Source organism: Entelurus aequoreus, linkage group LG13, assembly GCF_033978785.1.
Source record: "Entelurus aequoreus isolate RoL-2023_Sb linkage group LG13, RoL_Eaeq_v1.1, whole genome shotgun sequence".
NCBI classification, from domain to species: Eukaryota; Metazoa; Chordata; class Actinopteri; order Syngnathiformes; family Syngnathidae; genus Entelurus; species Entelurus aequoreus.
Genome location: NC_084743.1, coordinates 56,987,448 through 57,006,958, shown reverse-complemented (window position 1 = coordinate 57,006,958; position 19,511 = coordinate 56,987,448). Strand labels below are relative to the sequence as shown.

The following is a 19,511-nucleotide window of genomic DNA, read 5'->3' as shown; positions in this document are numbered from 1 at the left end:
TGCAGTACAATGTTGAATATCTTAAAATGTGTTTTGCCGCAGTTCCAACTTTGACCACAGCGTCAGTTGCTATGTAGAGTGCCGCTTTCCATCATTTTCAGCAACCCCTCTCTTCTTCACACACCGAGTAATGGGGCCATATGAATCTCTTCCCTATTGTATTTCCAGCAAGTGGTTGATGCGTCACCAATGTACAGGCATAAAAACAAATACCCCGCCACTGTTGTGTGTTTTATGCATGCATACACACACACACACACACCGAGTGTCTAGTCCAGGTATCATTAGGCCATTGCTGTGGAGTGGCTCTGAATATGAATAAGTGAGTCGTGACTCCTTTAGTGTGTCTGTACTGCCTGTGCTGTGCGTTTGATCGGCCATTCGGTTTGTTAGAGCGTAAACACGTGTTTGCTAAAAACATGCCTGTCATGTCAGTCCTGTACAGATATATTCTTTAATAAACCTCATGGAAATGAGATCAACTGGCCCCTGCCCACCTATCAGTCCCGCTCTCTCTCCCCCCCACCATGAATCCCTGCCGCTCCACTACAAAGAGAACATCCCACCACCCTCAGAGCTCATTAATAACGGCATAATCAATCCTGTGTGCATGTGGCTCCTGGCGGCGTGCATTGGCCAACACATGCATCTCTTTGTGGCTTTTGTCTTGAAGTACTGCTGATGAATATTGTAAGTAGGGAGGAGAGAAAAAAAGAGAAGAGAAAGAGAGAGAGAGAGAGAGAGGATGGAACTGAGAGGTTTCAACAGACTGTCAGTGTAATATTGTGTGACCATGCCCCGCAAACTATGGTGAGTGACTGCTGGCTTTTTTTTATACACATATGATACTAAAATGTATGCCTTCTGTCCCATTATTATGTGTTTGTTCCGATCTGGTTCCTACTACTAGTGTTATGCGACATGCTACTGATTTGCATTATGTATTGGGGCAGAACCTTCCAGAATGTTTGGCATAAAGTAATATGAAATTACAGTGTGTTTTCTGACAGAGCATGTGCATCGGTATTAGTTGTGGTCCAATAAGTCTTGTTTCCAAGACTTATGTGCAATGTTCCCTCTAATTTGTCATGCGTGTGAGCAAACGCAAAAACTCCCTGAGCATTCAGTGAAGCCCATGTGAGCAACATCAGACACCAGCAGCACACCTGTCCCAAACCTGACTAAATGACAAGTTAAATCTCCATCCATCCATCCATTTTCTACCGCTTGTCCCTTTCGGAGTCGCGGGGGGTGCTGGAGCATATCTCAGCTGCATTCGGGCGGAAGGCGGGGTACACCCTGGACAAGTCCCCACCTCATCGCAGGGCCAACACAGATAGACAGACAACATTCTCTTATTATTATAATCAAATGACAGCAGTCATTTACATGAGGTTATTTTCTGATATAATTGTTTAGGCCCTTTTACAATGACAATAACAAAAAATATTGTTTTTCATGAACTGTGTACTTGTATTGTTTATCTGGGTGGAGGTCCTGCTTTGGAAATAATTTGTACCCCTTTTAGACATTGCATTTAGTTCCCATTATAACATTCACATGTTGCACAATGAGATGTAAGCAGGGGATCATGTGTACATTCCTGGAAGGTAAAAAATGTTGCTTTTACATAATATTGCGAAACAAAACGCCAGATAATGTGTCTTACCTTATACACACACCATAATAATACTCGTATGTTGAAGCACAGTACAATCCATCAAGCGGTGCGGCTTCATAGCTTACCAAAGTCGTACTAAAACACTTTCATAGATTTTTGAGCGCCGTGTGTAATGTTCTATATTTTTTTAATGGAACATATAAAATGTTGGTGTTGTTTACTTGAGTCATATTGCAGTCTACACGTATCTCTTATGTGTGACTGCCATCTACTTGACGCACTTATCATTTCACCATGTACCAAATAAAATAGCTTCGAGATTGGTAAGCACAACCAGAATGATTCCGTGTTATAAGGCGCACTGTCAAGTTTTGAGAAAATGAAAGGATTTTAAATGCGCCTTGTAGTCCGAAAAATACGTTAATACAAATTTTGTCAAATTAGTGTGACTAGACGTGACACAGTATCCATCCATCTTCTTCCACCTATCTGAAGTCGGGTCGCGGGGGCAGCAGCCGAAGCAGAGAATCCTAGACTTCCCTCTCCCCAGCTACTATAAGCTACTGCACATGTCAGCAGCCAAATTAGGAGCCTTTGAAACCGTTTTGAAATGTTGATATTGTCATTCGTGTGCCAAATAATATGTTGTGAGATATAAATTGATATTGCAGGAGTCTGCAATATGTTTTAAGTAGGGATGTCCGATAATATCGGACTGCCGATGTTATCGGCCGATAAATGCTTTAAAATGTAATGTCAGAAATTATCGGTATCGGTTTCAAAATTACGGTATCAGTTTACGTAGGGAGAAATACAGAGCTCCAATAAACTTTAAAGGCACTTCCTTTGCGTGCCGGCCCAGTCACATAATATATACGGCTTTCCACACACACAAGTGAATGCAAGTCATATTTGGTCAACAGCCATACAGGTCACACTGAGGGTGGACAATATCGGAATATCGGATATCGTCAAAAAAGCCATTATCGGACATCTTTAGTTTTAAGCCATTTTGCTCATCCCTAATCCGAGCAGTCTGAAGATGTAACGTGGTCAGATGAAACCAAAAAATGCGGGTTTGGACATGGAATCGACATGGAGGCAGGGGAATGCTGAATATGAACCCAGAAAAACACAAAAATGGATGTGAAAACATTCTGTAGGTGAAAGAACCCAAAACAAACGGGCAAGGCAACAAAGGAGTAGCTTATACCGTCGTCTGAAACTATGAGTTGCCAAGCGACAGCCTCAAAAGATCCAGTATATGGATAGTGTAGAAGTTGCTTCCTAGCAGTTCCACTGTAGACACGGCACAGGAGCCAAGCGTGCAGTTTTAACAAAGTTTTATTGTGCATGGATTGTTTGTCAAAGTCTTTCTCCAGTAGAACGTGACTTTTTTGCTAAAGACAACAGATGATTAGATTAACACGTACCACCTGTGAAATCTAATCAGCTGTGTCTCACCGTCAGCACATGCCCCGCCCCCATCCGATGGTGCTCGTCCTCAGCACCAGGGACAGAGGCGGTGACCTTTGCTCCTGCAGGCGCGCTGGCCACACCTCCCCCCACAGATAGCAATTATAAAGAAATGTCATCAAAAATTTGAGCGACATTAGTGAGCCAGTAGCAGGAAGGTCTGAACTATATGTTTGTTTTTTTCTACGGACTAAAATATGTTTAAGTCAGGGGATACACTTACTAAACTCCGCAAGGGATCACTGATTTCCTCCCCCCCACTGTATATAAGTTCTTATGATGATGCTTTGTATGGTACCACCACTAATGTTCTGCATGAGAAATAGGATGTATTTCTTGTTCCCAGTGATGCCTTCATGATGTCGCCCATGCAAGGATCAGGCCTTATGTAGACAAGGTGTTATGAACGGAGCAGCCGGCTCCGGCAACAGATTGTTTTATTCCCACATTGCAAATGTCAGCTCTCACTTTCCTCCAGCCTGCTAAACATGCATGTGGCGCTAATGAGATGACGCCTGTCACGCAGTTCGTATTTCCCATCCTTCTCGGCCACTTAAATATACACAGCCACACAGAACTGCTGCCATCTGACATATTGTACATATTAGCACCTATGTATTGTCTCGTTAGCATAAGTGATGTGTGGTGACCTTTACACCAGGTGAGGCACACATGCCTTTTGAGGATGTTTTTTTTTTTTTTTTTTAACTTAAATTCATATTCAGTGAACTGTGGTACCGGTACGCGGGCTCCATCTGGTGGTACGCTAAAGAATCACTTAATTAAATAGTCAAACACAGTGTTACTGTTCAAATTGCATGTAATGTTAGAGTACCCACAATTATCATCTATACTTGTTAAATTACAAAACCCAAAACCAGTGAAGTTGACACGTTGTTTAATTTGTGAATTAAAAACAGAATACAATGATTTGCAAATCCTGCTCAACTTATATTCAATTGAATAGACTGCAAAGACAAGATACTTAATGTTCGAACTGAGAAACTTTTTTTTTTTTTGCAAATAATCATTAACTTAAATTTTTGGGCAGCAACACATTGCAAAAAAGTTGGCACAGAGTGCATTTTTACCACTGTGTTACATGGCCTTTCCTTTTAACAACACTCAGTAAACGTTTGGGAACTGACGAGACCAATTTTTGAAGCTTTTCAGGTGGAATTCTTTCCCATTCTTGCTTGATGTACAGCTTAAGTTGTTAAACAGTCTCCATTGTGGTATTTGACGCTTCATAATTCCCCATACATTTTCAATGGGAGACAGGTCTGGACTACAGGCAGGCCAGTCTAGTACCCGCACTCTTTTACTATGAAGCCCCACTGTTGTAACACGTGCAGAATGTGGCTTGGCATTTTCTTGCTGATATAAGCAGGGGCGTCCATGATAACGTTGCTTGGATGGCAACATATGTGGCTCCAAAACCTGTATGTACCTTTCAGCATAAATGGTGTTTTCACAGATGTGTAAGTTACCCGTGTCTTGGGCACTAATACACCCCCATACCATCACAGATGCTGGCTTTTCAACTTTGCGCCTATAACAGTCCGGATGATTATTTTCCATGATGTCCACAGTTTCCAAAAACAATTTGAAATGTGGACTCGTCAGACCACAGAACACTTTTCCACTTTGCATCAGTCCATCTTAGATGAGCTCAGGCCCAGCGAAGCCGGCTGCGTTTCTGGGTGTTGTTGATAAATGGCTTTCGCTTTGCATAGTAGAGTTTTAACTTGCACTTACAGATGTAGCGACCAACTGTATTTACTGACAGTGGTTTTCTGAAGTGTTCCTGAGCCCATGTGGTGATATCCTTTACACTTGATGCAGTACTGCCTGAGGGACATTCAATGTTGGTTTTCCGCCTTGCCGCTTACGTGCAGTGATTTCTCCAGATTCTCTTAACCTTTTGATGATATTACGGACGGTAGATGGTGAAATCCCTAAATTCCCTGCAATAGGTCGTTGAGAAATGTTGTTCTTAAACTGTTGGACAATTTTCTCACACATTTGTTCACAAAGTGGTGACCCTCGCCCCATCCTTGTTTGTGAATGACTGAACATTTCATGGAAGCTGCTTTTATACCCAATCATGGAACCCACCTGTTCTCAATAAGCCTGTTCACCTGTGGGATGTTCCAAATAAGTGTATGAGGAGCATTCCTCAACTTTATCAGTCTTTTTTGCCACTTGTGCCAGTTTTTTTTTAAACATGTTGCAGGCATCAAATTCCAAATGAGCTAATATTTGCAAAAAATAACAACGTTTTCCAGTTCGAACTATAAGTATCTTGTCTTTGCAGTCTATTCAATTGAACATAGGTTGAAAAGGATTTGCAAATCATTGTATTCTGTTTTTATTTACGATTTACACAATTTGCCAACTTCACTGGTTTTGGGGTTTGTAGACAAAACTAGTCAAAAGGAGAAAAACACACAAAAGACACACACACACACGGTTAGTACACTTGGGCCAATCCAAAAGTTCGTAATTCGAAAAGTTTTCAAATAGAGGGGTTCACAAATCAAGGTTCCACTGTAGTCGATATCAATGAAAAAATGCATAAAAAAATGTTCTACATATATTTTGTTCTACGTCGGAAGAAACCGGTAGTTGCAAAGCAAGGTTGGTTGCATGAACAACGGCAACGCAGGAAGTTATCTGTGAGCAATGGCAGTGACACACTAACAGCCAATCAGGTGACAGCATCAACTATCATTGTGGTTGCGCCATCACGTTGTCTCGCGGTTGATTTTTTGCATTAAGTGAGAAACTAAAATAGAGTGCTTCAGAGAGAGATTATTGATAAAATAGGAAAATTCACCGCCATAGTATGGCAGTTTTTTTGGATTTTTTACCTCGAGGCAGTCCACTACAAATACAAATACAAAAAAAATCAGCAATGCTAATCAGTTGCATGTGTATAGCAGATGCAATGTAAATTAGCATCGAGCTAGCGTATTTTGAACATACTTTTGAACGCTTTCTATTGCATGCTTGCTTTGTTGGCATGGACAATTCAAACATTACTTTAAGGCTGTCCACTACAAATACAATAAAACTTAAAAACAATCTGCTAATGCTAATCAGTTGCATGTGTATAGCACATCCAATGTAAATTAGCATTGAGCTAGTGAATTACCTCAAGGCAGTCCACTACAAATACAATAGAAATACCAATAAATCACCAATGCTAATCAGTAAACGTAAACGTAAATTAATATATACTAGTGTATTTTGAAAATAGTTTTGAACACTTTCTATTAGGCATGCGTGCTTTGTTGGCATGAACAATTGCAACATTACTTCAAGGCAGTCCACTACAAATATAATAAAAAATAAAAAATAAATGCTAATGCTAATCAGTTGCATGTCTATAGCATATCCAATGAAATTAAATTAACATAATTTAGTAAATTTTGAACATACTCTTGAACACGTTCTGTCAGGCCTGCTTTCTTTGTTGGCATGGGCAATTAAAAACTTTACCCCAAGGCATCCATCCATCCATTTTCTACTGCTTATTCCCTTCGGGTTCGCGGGGGGCGCTGGAGCCTATTTCAGTTACAATCGGGCGGAAGGCGGGGTACACCCTGGACAAGTCGCTACCTCATCGCAGGGCTACCCCAAGGCAGTCCACTACAAATACAATCAAAAAATAAAAAATAAAAATAAAATCGCTAATGCTGATCAGTTGCATGTGTATAGCATATTCAATGTAAATTAACATCGAGTTAGTGAATTTTGAGCATACTTTTGAACACCATTAAATTCTAAGTTAATGATTATATGCAAAAGTTCGAACATTAAATATTTAGTTTTTGCAGTCCATTCAATTGAATATAAGTTGAAAAGGATTTGCAAATCATTGTATTCTGTTTTTATTTAGGATTTACCCAACTTGCCAACTTCACTGGTTTTGGGTTTTGTACAGATAAATAGTTTGAGTAACACTTTAGTATGGGGAACATATTCACCATTAATTAGTTGTTTATTAAAGTAACATAGACTTAATTTAGAGTTATTTGGACACTGGGGGAACATATAAGGATTAGGGTTAGGGTTACTAATAAGCAATAATTCTGAGGTTATTGAGGAAAGACTCTTAGTTAATGGCTTACTGGTTGTATAATAAGGCCATGCAGAATAAGGCATTAATAAGTACTTAATAATGACTAATTAAGAGCCAATATGTTACTAATTTGCATGTTAATAAGAAACTAAATAATGGTGAATATGTGTTCCCCATACTGACGTGTTACCATAGTTTGTTGTTACAGGGACGTTAATGCAGGGGGAGTAAGAATATTTTCAGAAATAGACAAAACGCTTCTTTGTAAAACCTTTCACCTTCTCCTTTCGCTCCCAGGCGTCATTTTTATAGGCGGGCCAGGTGTAAATGTTATCTTCCTCGCCGCATCACGGAAAAGATCAAATGTGCCGCGGCTATTTCTGGAGCATGGCATTTACTCTATGGCCCGACCTCACCTTCCATATTGCAGGGAATAAGGCGGGCCTCATCATGGCCAGCAAACAAACACGGGACTACGTGTGTGCTGGCGTCGTGTTTACCCGGGCAGATTGTCGAACAAAGCTCCGAGCAAGCAATGGTGTCTTACACACAGGCTGTGTGTACTCTCGTCTTTAATGAGCTGTCGGCTTTATTGCTTTTGACTTATTTTGTCCTATTACGAAAGCACAGTTACAGTGTGGTACTTTCCTGTTAAAAAAAAAAAAAAAAACAGAGAAAAAGAAGCACTAATAGATATGAGCAATGGATGGAAATCACATTGGACATATATAAAATGGAGAAGATAACTGCTTTTTTTAATTATAAATTGGAGAAATGTACTTCAAACTGGGAAAACTGGGTCAATTATGTCACGCCCCAAAAGCCTGACTATAATTTCTCGAATTAGTGATTGTACTGTTTAAAAAAAAGAAAAAAAAAGAAAAGAGATGACTCCCTATATGTGTGTGTGTGTGTGTATATATATATATATATATATATATATATATATATATATATATATATATATATATATATATATATATATATATATATATATATATATATATATATATATATATATGTACTGTATATCTATGTATATATATATGTATATATATATATATATGTATGTCTATATATATATATATACAGTATATATATATATATATATATATATATATATATATATATATATATATATATATATATATATATATATATATATATATATATATTTATGTGCATATGTATGTATATATATATATACTATATATATATATATATATATATATATATATATATATATATATATGTGTGTATATGTTTATGTATGTATATATATATATATATATATATATATATATATATATATATATATATATATATATATATATATATATATATATATGTGTGTATATGTTTATGTATGTATATATATATATATATATATATATATATATATATATGTATACATGTATATATATATATATATATATATATATATATATATATATATATATATGTATGTATGTGTATATGTTTATGTATGTATATATATATGTATATATATATATATATATATATATATATATATATATATATATATGTATATGTATATATATATATATATATATATGTATATATGTATATGTATATATATATACATATATACATATATACATACATATATATATATATATATGTAGTGCGGGTGAACTGGGAACGTTTGGAGGAGTCCTCTGTCCGGAAGGACTTCAACTCCCACCTCCGGCGGGACTTCTCTGCCATCCCTGTGGAGGTTGGGGACATTGAACAGGAATGGGCAATGTTCAAAGCCTCTATTGCTAAAGCTGCAGATGCGAGCTGTGGCCAGAAGGTCTTAGGTGCCTCAAGGGGCGGTAACCCTCGAACACCCTGGTGGACAGTGGTGGTCAGGGAAGCCGTCCGACTGAAGAAGGAGTCCTACCGGGGTATGTTATCCCAGGGGACTCCGGAGGCAGTTGCAAGGTACCGACGGGCCCGAAGGGCAGCGGCCGTGGCTGTGGACGAGGCTAAGCAGAGGGTGTGGGAGCAGTTCGGGGAATCCATGGAGAAGGACTATCGGGCGGCACCAAAGCTGTTCTGGAAGACCATACGGCACCTCAGGAGGGGGAAGCAGGGAACCATCCAAGCTGTGTACGGCAAGGATGGGACTTTGCTGACTTCAAGTGAGGAAGTCGTGGGGCGTTGGAAAGAGCACTTTGAGGAACTCCTGAACCCAACTACATCAGACACACCCTCCCTGATAGGAGCAGGGCCTGAGGATGATGGGGGATCGACGTCGATCTCTCGGAGTGAAGTCACTGAGGTAGTTAGACAACTCCACGGTGGCAAAGCTCCGGGGGTTGACGAGATCCGTCCAGAAATGCTGAAGGCTCTGGGTGTTGATGGGCTGTCTTGGTTGATACGCCTTTTCAACATTGCGTGGAAGTCTGGGACAGTGCCGAGGGAGTGGCAGACTGGGGTGGTGGTTCCCCTTTTCAAAAAGGGGGACCAGAGGGTTGTGCTAATTACAGGGGTATCACACTACTCAGCCTCCCTGGGAAAGTTTACGCCAAGGTACTGGAAAGGAGGGTCCGGCCGATAGTCGAACCTCAGATTCAAGAGGAGCAATGTGGATTCCGTCCTGGTCGTGGAACAACTGACCAACTCTTTACGCTTGCGGGAATCCTGGAGAGGGCCTGGGAGTATGCCTATCCAGTCTACATGTGTTTTGTGGATTTGGAGAAGGCGTATGACCGCGTCCCTCGGGAGATCTTGTGGGAGGTGCTGAGGGAGTACGGAGTGAGGGGAACCCTGCTGAGGCCATCCAATCTCTGTACAACCAAAGCGAGAGTTGTGTCCGGGTGCTTGGATGTAAGTCGGATCCGTTTCCAGTGGGGGTTGGTCTCCGCCAGGGCTGCGCTCTGTCACCTATCCTGTTTGTGATATATATATATATATATATATATATGTGTATGTATATGTGTGTATATATGTATATATATATATATATATATATATATATATATATATATATATATATATATATATATATATAAATGTGTATAAATGTATGTTTATATGATTATTGTTTTTTTCTGATTATTATTATTAATAAAGTATTGTTATTTATTTTTTCTTCATTTAATTTCTGTATTTGCAAATACTATTTTGTTTTCTGCTGTTTCTTTCTTTTTTTGGGGGGTGGTATGGTTGGGATATAAACAAAAAAAATATATTTTGACATTTAGAGAAGACAACAGATATATTATGTAATGGATAGGAATGTCTGATGCTGGATGTCAATCAAAATAAAATGAAAAAATGAAATAAGATAGATACTATAGTGACTATAGTGATCAATTTAGTGTGTAATGACTTGTTTGTATTTTGTGTCGAATAGCTTCAAGGGAGTGTGCAGAAAGCGGTGATGAAATTCGGTGGTTTGGGGTTACAGAGATAATTTCTTGAAGTATATGGGAAGTGGTCGCGCTCCACCCATCCTCAACCGCCCCACAAGGAGGATGTTGCACTTCCTCTCCTCCTCAAGCAAATAGAATGCATCTAATTGTTAGGTACATGTCTCATAGCTGTATTTTTTGTCCTTTATCATATTCTTGGTGAGCCATAAGGTCAAACTTGAAAGGTAAAAGTCGGGGTTTTTATTCTCTGTGAGTTGTTGTTGTGATGTAGAGAGAGCTGAAGTCGGTGTCATTTAGACCACAAGCTGTGCTGGAAACCTCACATGAAGTATTTGCGTGGCAAAAGTCCAAAAATGTTGGTGGAAAACAAAAAACATCCTGACCCATAAAACCTTTATGTCGGAGGTGTGGCCCACAGACACTTTTTTAACGTGCCGCGGCACATTCTAAAAATAGAATAAACACAATTAATAAAAACATGTATATTTGCCTTCAATATATACAGTATATGCCTCTACTTATTTGACTCATCTATTTTATTTTATTTATTTTTATTACATTTTATTTTTATTTTTTGAATTTATTTATTTTCCCTTATTTTATTTTTTGCTATTTTGTGGGTGTCTTGTTTTGGGGGGAAACATGGAACATTTGATAAATGAGTGTGTACCTGGAACTTGTATATGCCTTAAAAGTTAATAAACAAATGTTTATAAAAAAATAAAATAAATAAATATATATATATATACTGTGTATATATATATATATATATATATATATATATATATATATATATATATATATATATATATATATATATATATATATATATATATATATATATATATATATATATATATATAATTGTGCGTGTGTGTGTGTGTGTGTGTGTGTGTGTGGGTGTGTGTGTGTGTGTGTGTGTGTGTGTGTGTGTGTGTGTGTGTGTGTGTGTTTATACATATGTGTATATATGTGTATATATATACTGTATGTATGTGCATAAATGTATGTATATATTTGCGTGGGTGTTTGGGTATATATATATATATATATATGTATATATATATATATATATATATATATATATATATATATATATATATATATATATATATATATATATATATATATATATATATATATATATATATATATATATATATATACTACAGTTCAAAAGTTTGGGGTCACCCAAACAATTTTGTGGAATAGCCTTAATTTCTAAGAACATGAATAGACTGTTGAGTTTCAGATGGAAATTCTCTTTTTCTGGCCATTTTGAGCGTTTAATTGACCCCACAAATGTGATGCTCCAGAAACTCAATCTGCTCAAAGGAAGTCAGTTTTATAGCTAACGAGCTAAACTGTTTTCAGATGTGTGAACATGATTGCACAAGGGTTTTCTAATCATCAATTAGCCTTCTGAGCCAATGAGCAAACACATTGTACCATTAGAACACTGGAGTGATAGTTGCTGGAAATGGGCCTCTATACACCTATGTAGATATTGCACCAAAAACCAGACATTTGCAGCTAGAATAGTCATTTACCACATTAGCAATGTATAGAGTGTATTTCTTTAAAGTTAAGACTAGTTTAAAGTTATCTTCATTGAAAAGTACAGTGCTTTTCCTTCAAAAATAAGGACATTTCAATGTGACCCCAAACTTTTGAACGGTAGTGTATATATATATATATATATATATATATATATATATATATATACTTTGCATCCAGGCACCACAGTCAAAAACGACACCTGAGCTAATACATAATAAAGAGATTTTTGACCATATTTATGTGAAGAATGGCAAGCCTTAAATTCATATTTCTGTCCACGTAATAGTTAATTTGTTGGCACTTTTTTGTAAAATAACTAACCATTTTTTGTTTTAAACAAAAAAAAACAAATTATTTGGTATGTTGATCCCATCTTTAAAAAGTCAGTTTTAAAATGTGTCTTAAAAAGCTGGTTCCAAACAATGTCATGCAATTAGTTTGTTAGTGCATGTAAACATACTAATTGTGTGTGTGTGTGTGTGTGTGTGTGTGTGTGTAGGAGGAGGAGGGGGGGGGGGGGGGTTGTGGGTGCGGGGGGCCCTTTAGGAGTCTTGTGTATGGGGGCCCAGAATTTGGTACTACGCCCCTGGTTAGTTGTTTCTTTTATATTGTATTGTTGACCAAGCATCAAATTATTCTGTCTGAGTGATGAGCAAGACAATATAAGCTTTTGCTTCTTCCTGCTCCTTTTTGGGCACACAAAATGCTTATTTTTACAATTTTATTATACTCTTTTTTTTTTTTTGTATTGGAGATGCTATTGTCTTTAAACGGTGTAGCTGGAGAGTATTTTTGGTTTGTTGTGTCCAAAATAAAAATAAGAAAAAAGAAGTAAGTAAGTGTTACCACTAGAGGGCGGTGTTTGACAATCTATTTTCAGCAATCAAGTCTTGTCCCACCTGTTGAGGCCTCAAAGTGCAGCAGCAGCAGCAGCAGCAGCAGCAGCTCTGCACAAACAAAAACAATTTCCTGCGTCAAATTAATTTAACTATCATTATTTTTTAAGCAATTTTAAATCTGTTTGACACCCATTGCACTGCACAAATGTAACACATATCTGATTAACACATCTCCATTGGTTCCAGTTACAAGGTAAGAGCAGCACTCATTTCCTGTATGCAGAGCACTTCACTGTATGTCCCGGTCTATAGCAAGTCTGTTGCCATGGCAGCAAGATCTGATGGTCCAGTACGATTCATTTCCATGGCGATAGGTCATTGCCGTTGTCACCCGACTATCATTGAACATTGCCTATTGGAAGCAGACCAGTGCAAACTAGCACATGATGAATTCCAAGCATGTGTGTGTGTCAATTTATGTTTCCTGTCAGTCACATATGTGTAAGGCGTGCTAATTGCTGTGCTTTGATGAAAGGATTTACACATGTGCATATGCCGAAGATGATACGGCTGATGGCTAAGAGGAGAAGAGTGATTTACTTAATGAGGTGATTTAGAACTGGGGAGATAATTACTAATGCATCTACTGCTGTCATTATTCTGCAGAACTGCACATGATGGACACAATGTATGTTGCTGCATCTTGAATGCGTGGAAATTAGGATGATAATTAACAGTCATGTGCTGCGGGAACTTTTTTTTTTTTTAACTTTATTTCGATAGAAACTCGTTTGCTACTTTAATGAAATATGCAATATGTGTGTATTCATGAAATCTTTACATAGCATAGGAGTAATCTATGTATACTAATAGGACAGGGGTGTCAAACTCATTTTAGCTCAGGGGCCACATGGAGGAAAAATCTGTGCACACGCGGGCCGGACTATTAAAAAATCATGGCATTAAAACAAAAAAATGAAGACAACTTCAGATTGTTTTTTTTTGTCTTACTTTGGCCAAAAATAGAACAAACACATTCCGAAAATATTACAATAAAAATATAGAAAAAAATGCAGGCAGAGGTAAAGTTTAGATCCACGAAGGAAAGAAGAAAGTGAATGAATGTTTATACTAGATATATGCGGATAGGCAATTATTTAATCCGCAACCGCATCACAAAAGTCGTCATCCACCCGCCATCCACCCGAACTAACATTTTATCAAAACCACAACCGCCCGCCACCCACCCGTTGTTATATATCTAATATAGACGATGCAAGGCATTCCTGTTAAAGAAAGGAGACTGATCCAATGCAGCAGAGACTTCAATGCGTGCCAAAAAATACATAGTTAGATGTTGTTACCCACATACGAAAAACGAGCAGCACTCTTTGAAACAGGCAATTATTCTTCATGCACTGCTGCAGCTGTCACGCCAAATTTCTTCCCCCCCCCCCCCCCATTTACTTCCATGGTCATTGACAGCGATCGATAGCACTTCGGCTTTGACTGCCCGTCGCTGGAAGGATACTTCGTCTTTGACAGCTGCTGGAATTTTTTTGACCCCCGGCAACTTTGTGACTTTATTGGACGCAGCCCCGGAAGTAAATGGTTTGGGGAGGCTTTTGTTGGGGGGAAGAACATGTGGCGTGACAGCTGCAGCAGTGCCTGATGAATAATTGCCTGTTTCAAGAGTGCTGCTCGTTTTTCGTATGTGGGTAACAACATTTAACTATGTATTTTTTTTTTCTGAATTGGTTCAACCGCCACCCGCCCGAATCTATTTAAAATCTATTTTTTTCGTCACGCATCCGCCCGACCCACGGATTATCCGCGGAGTCCGCGGTTGTGTCCGCAAACCGCGCATCTCTAGTTTATACCTAGAGATGTCCGATAATGGCTTTTTTGCCGATATCTGATATTCCGATATGTCCAACTCTTAATTACCGATTCCGATATATACAGTCGCGGAATTAACACATTATTATGCCCAATTTTGTTGAGATGCCCCGCTGTGGGTTCACAGTGTGGCGCATATTTGTGACAGTGTTAAAGTTGTTTATACGGACACCCTCAGTGTGACCTGTATGGCTGTTGACCAAGTATGAATTGTATTCACTTGTGTGTGTGAAAAGCCGTAAATATTATGTGACTGGGCCGGCACGCAAAGACAGTGCCTTTAAGGTTTATTGGCGCTCTGTAACTCTCCCTTCGTCTGTGTACACAGCAGCGTTTTAAACAGTCATACATTTTACTTTTGATACCGATAATTTTCAAACCGATACCTATAATTTCCGATACTACATTTTGAAGCATTTATCGGCCGATAATATCGGACTGCCGATATTTTTAGACTTCTCTATTTATAACTGAAAAAATTTACATATGCATAAAAATGTGTTTTCTATTGTATTTTTTTCGTTTATGACAACCTTTTTGCAAAACACAATATAGAATGTGAGATATAACAGGATAATGCATACATTTATCATTTGTTTTCAAAACAGTTACAAAAATATGGGACCCCAAAAATGTACTGCGGGACTCCATTTTTTATGACTTGATGGCCATTTTGAAAATTCCTAGCGTCAACACTGATGGAGTATTGGTGCGTGCAAAACAGCAGCAGGCGGCTGTGGCCTGCGGGTCGGTTCTAATACTAATCAAATATCATCCCGGGGGGCCATAGATCAGAATCAGAATCAGAATCAGAATCAGAATCAGAATCAGAATCAGAATAGTTTTATTGCCATTGTTTGAGAACGGGTTCACAAACTAGGAATTTTTTCTTGGTGCAAACGTGCGACATAAAACACATATAACACATATTTGGTAATAAAAAGAGCTGTAACTGAGCTATCAGATAGACTTAGAAGACAGATCATTCAGACTTGACTTTGACACCCCTGTAATAGAATAAATCAGTGTTTCGTAACCATTGTTGGGCCGCGAGCGCCCCCTAGGGGTCCACCAAAAATATCTGTTTCTTAGCTGTGGTCTGCAGCGGTATTCGGTTGTAATACACTTTTCCACCACTTGTGGCAGTGACGACAATAGCAAACAGAAGAAGACTGGAGCGAAAGTCATAGAGAAGTTTCTGAAGCGCAAAAATTATGACTAAAGTGGTAGAGCTGTATTTTAAGTTTGTTAGCAATTTAGTTAGAAAACATGTATATTATTATTATTATTATTATTATTATCATTATTATTGATTTGGTTAGATGTTATTTATTTAGCATTGCGTAAATGTATGTACATTTATTTTCATCAGTTTTCATGAGTACAGTTTGTTTGATTGGTATATATATTTGTAATCAGCCTGACCTAAGCCTTAATAATAATCTTTGTGATTAACACATAGATACATGTCATTTGACGAGGTTGTAAACTGTAAGTAGGTCAGATATAATGATTGAATGTGATTAAAATCAAGAGTAAGAGTAAATATTTGAGTGGGCCCTGGGCCTCTCTGTAGTGGAAATGATGGGCCCTGAGGTTAAAAAAAAAAAAAAGGTTAAAAACCCCTGGAATGAACAGTTTAGGCACAATGATTAATCAATTTAATCGTTTAGAAAAAAGCTTTGATCTATATTCTTTTGCTTCTTATTATGATTGTAACTAATAGACATTTATAAAATCCGGAACTAGTGATGTGCAGATCGATGCTGAAATATCAATATTGCCGATACCAGATATTTATGTTGTATAATCGATCCTCAAATCAAAATATCAATACTTTTGATACTGTAGTTATTTGAGATAATGTATATCATTAACAGGAACACAGTGTAAAAGAGTAACTAACTAAATGTGTGAATAAGGGAATGTGCCAATGTTGGATGTTTTTGTTGAGTGTTATTTACATGTTCATGTAACGGAATTATGAATTAGTGAATCATGCTAATGCTAGTTCTTAATATTACATTACTTATTACTAAATTTAGTTTGTTTATGGTTTGAAACACCATTTTTGTTTACTTTGTAAGATTTTGTCCTGTTTGTTTCTGTTTTACCAGCTAAATTGTATTGTTATTCATGCCACTACCTCATTAAACCTCAGAGTTTGAATTAAATAAATAACTATGTCTTGTGTTCCTTATAGACTTAGACTTAGACACACGTTAATGATCCACAAGGGAAATTGTTCCACATAGTAGCTCAGTTACAAAGGATGTAAAGTGTAAGGATGGAAAGGGTAATGCACACAAGGGCACGAAAAGAGGGCGAAAACAAAACGTATAAAGTAGACTAAAAATGTACCATAGTAGCAATATAAAATATAACATATGTGTAATATTTACATATTTTATATACAATATAATTCATCCATTTTGTACCGCTTGTCCCTTTTGGGGTCGCCGGGGGTCGCTGGAGCCTATCTCAGCTACAATCGGGCAGAAGGCGGGGTACACCCTGGACAAGTCGCCACCTCATCGCAGGGCCAACACAGATAGACAGACAACATTCACACTCACATTCACACACTAGGGTCAATTTAGTGTTGCCAATCAACCTATCCCCAGGTGCATGTCTTTGGAGGTGGTAGGAAGCCGGAGTACCCGGAGGGAACCCACGCAGTCACGGGGAGAACACGCAAACTCCACATAGAAAGATCCCGAGCCCGGGATTGAACTCAGGACTACTCAGGACCTTCGTATTGTGAGGCAGATGCACTAACCCAGGGGTCGGCAACCCGCGGCTCTAGAGCCGCATCTTTAGCGCCGCCCTAGTGGCTCTCTGAAGCTTTTTCAAAAATGTATGAAAAATGGAAAAAGATGAGGGGGAAAAAAATGCTTTTTTTGTTTTAATATGGTTTCTGTAGGAGGACAAACATGACATAAACCTCCCTAATTGTTATAAAGCACACTGTTTATATTAAACATGCTTCACTGATTCGAGTATTTGGCGAGCGCCGTTTTGTCCTACTAATTTTGGCGGTCCTTGAACTCACCTTAGTTTGTGTCCATGTATAACTTTCTCCGACTTTCTAGGACGTGTTTTATGCCACTTCTTTTTCTGTCTCATGTTGTCCACCACACTTTTAACGTGCGTGAATGCACAAAGGTGAGTTTTGTTGATGTTATTGACTTGTGTGGAGTGCTAATCAGACATATTTGGTCACTGCATGACTGCAAGCTAATCGATGCTAACATGCTATTTAGGCTAGCTGTATGTACATATTGCATCATTATGCCTCGTTTGTAGCTATATTTGAGCTCATTTAGTTCCCTTTAAGTCATCTCAATTCAATGTATATCTCATGACACACTATCTGTATGTAATATGGCTTTTAATTTGTTGCGGCTCCAGACAGATTTGTTTTTGTATTTTTGCTCCAATATGGCTCTTTCAACATTTTGGGTTGCCGACCCCTGCACTAAACCCTCTAATTCACTTCACTTCACTTAGTCTACATTTACACTGCAGGCCAAAGTGGCCCAAATCAGATTTTTTTTAATCTAATTTTTTTATATCTTTATTTTGTGGTCTTTATCAGACTCCAGTATAAACGTGCAGAGGCCCCAATGTGGCCCCGGTGTGGCCTCGATGTCTATTACACGCACACTTTGATAAAGTGAACACCCCAAAAAAGTTATCTGTAAATGAACAAGGAAGTCGCTACTACTGTACTACTACTACTAATAATAATAATAATCACCACACCTTAAAAATGAGTGTTTTTTATGTAAAAATAAATAGAAGTAACACAATGTATGAATGGATATAGAGTATATACATATACACAAACACACACATGTACACACATTTATAGACATATACCGTATTTTTCGGACTATAAGTCGCAGTTTTTTTCATAGTTTGGCCGGGGTGTGCGACTTATACTCAGGAGCGATTTATGTGTGAAATTATTAACACATTACCGTAAAATATCAAATACTATTATTTAGCTCATTCACGTAAGAGACTAGACGTATAAGATTTCATGGGATTTAGCGATTAGGAGTGACAGATTGTTTGGTAAACGTATAGCATGTTCTATATGTTATAGTTATTTGAATGACTCTTACCATAATATATTACGTTAACATACCAGGCACGTTCTCAGTTGGTTATTTATGCGTCATATAACGTACACTTATTCAGCCTGTTGTTCACTATTCTTTATTTATTTTAAATTGCCTTTCAAATGTCTATTCTTGGAGTTGGGTTTTATCAAATAAATGTCCCCCAAAAATGCGACTTATACTCCAGTGCGACTTATATATGTTTTTTTCCTTCTTTATTATGCATTTTCGGCCGGTGCCACTTATACTCCTGTGCGATTTATACTCCGGTGCGACTTATACTCCGAAAAATACGGTACACAAACACACACACACATATATACATATACACACACACATATACACATCTATACATATACACAAACACACACACACATATATATATATATATATATATATATATATATATATATATATATATATATATATATATATATATATACATATACACACATACATACTTACACACACGCACACATTTATATACATACACACACATATACATACATACATACATAA

The 19,511-nt window shown here is 37.7% G+C and overlaps 1 protein-coding gene across 3 annotated transcripts in view; it reads left to right on the top strand.

Annotated features, from left to right (window-relative positions):
- LOC133663536 (rap1 GTPase-activating protein 2-like) overlaps positions 1-19,511 on the top strand; it is a 250,355-nt gene that overhangs the window by 40,832 nt on the left and 190,012 nt on the right. The window contains exon 1 of one of the 3 annotated variants that reach the window (XM_062068080.1): positions 779-810. The exons of the other annotated variants lie outside the window; for them this stretch is intronic. Coding sequence (XP_061924064.1) covers positions 794-810 — 17 coding nt within the window. The 5' untranslated portion in view covers positions 779-793. Of the gene's footprint in view, positions 1-778; positions 811-19,511 lie in introns of those variants that run through there. 3 annotated transcript variants of the gene reach the window in all.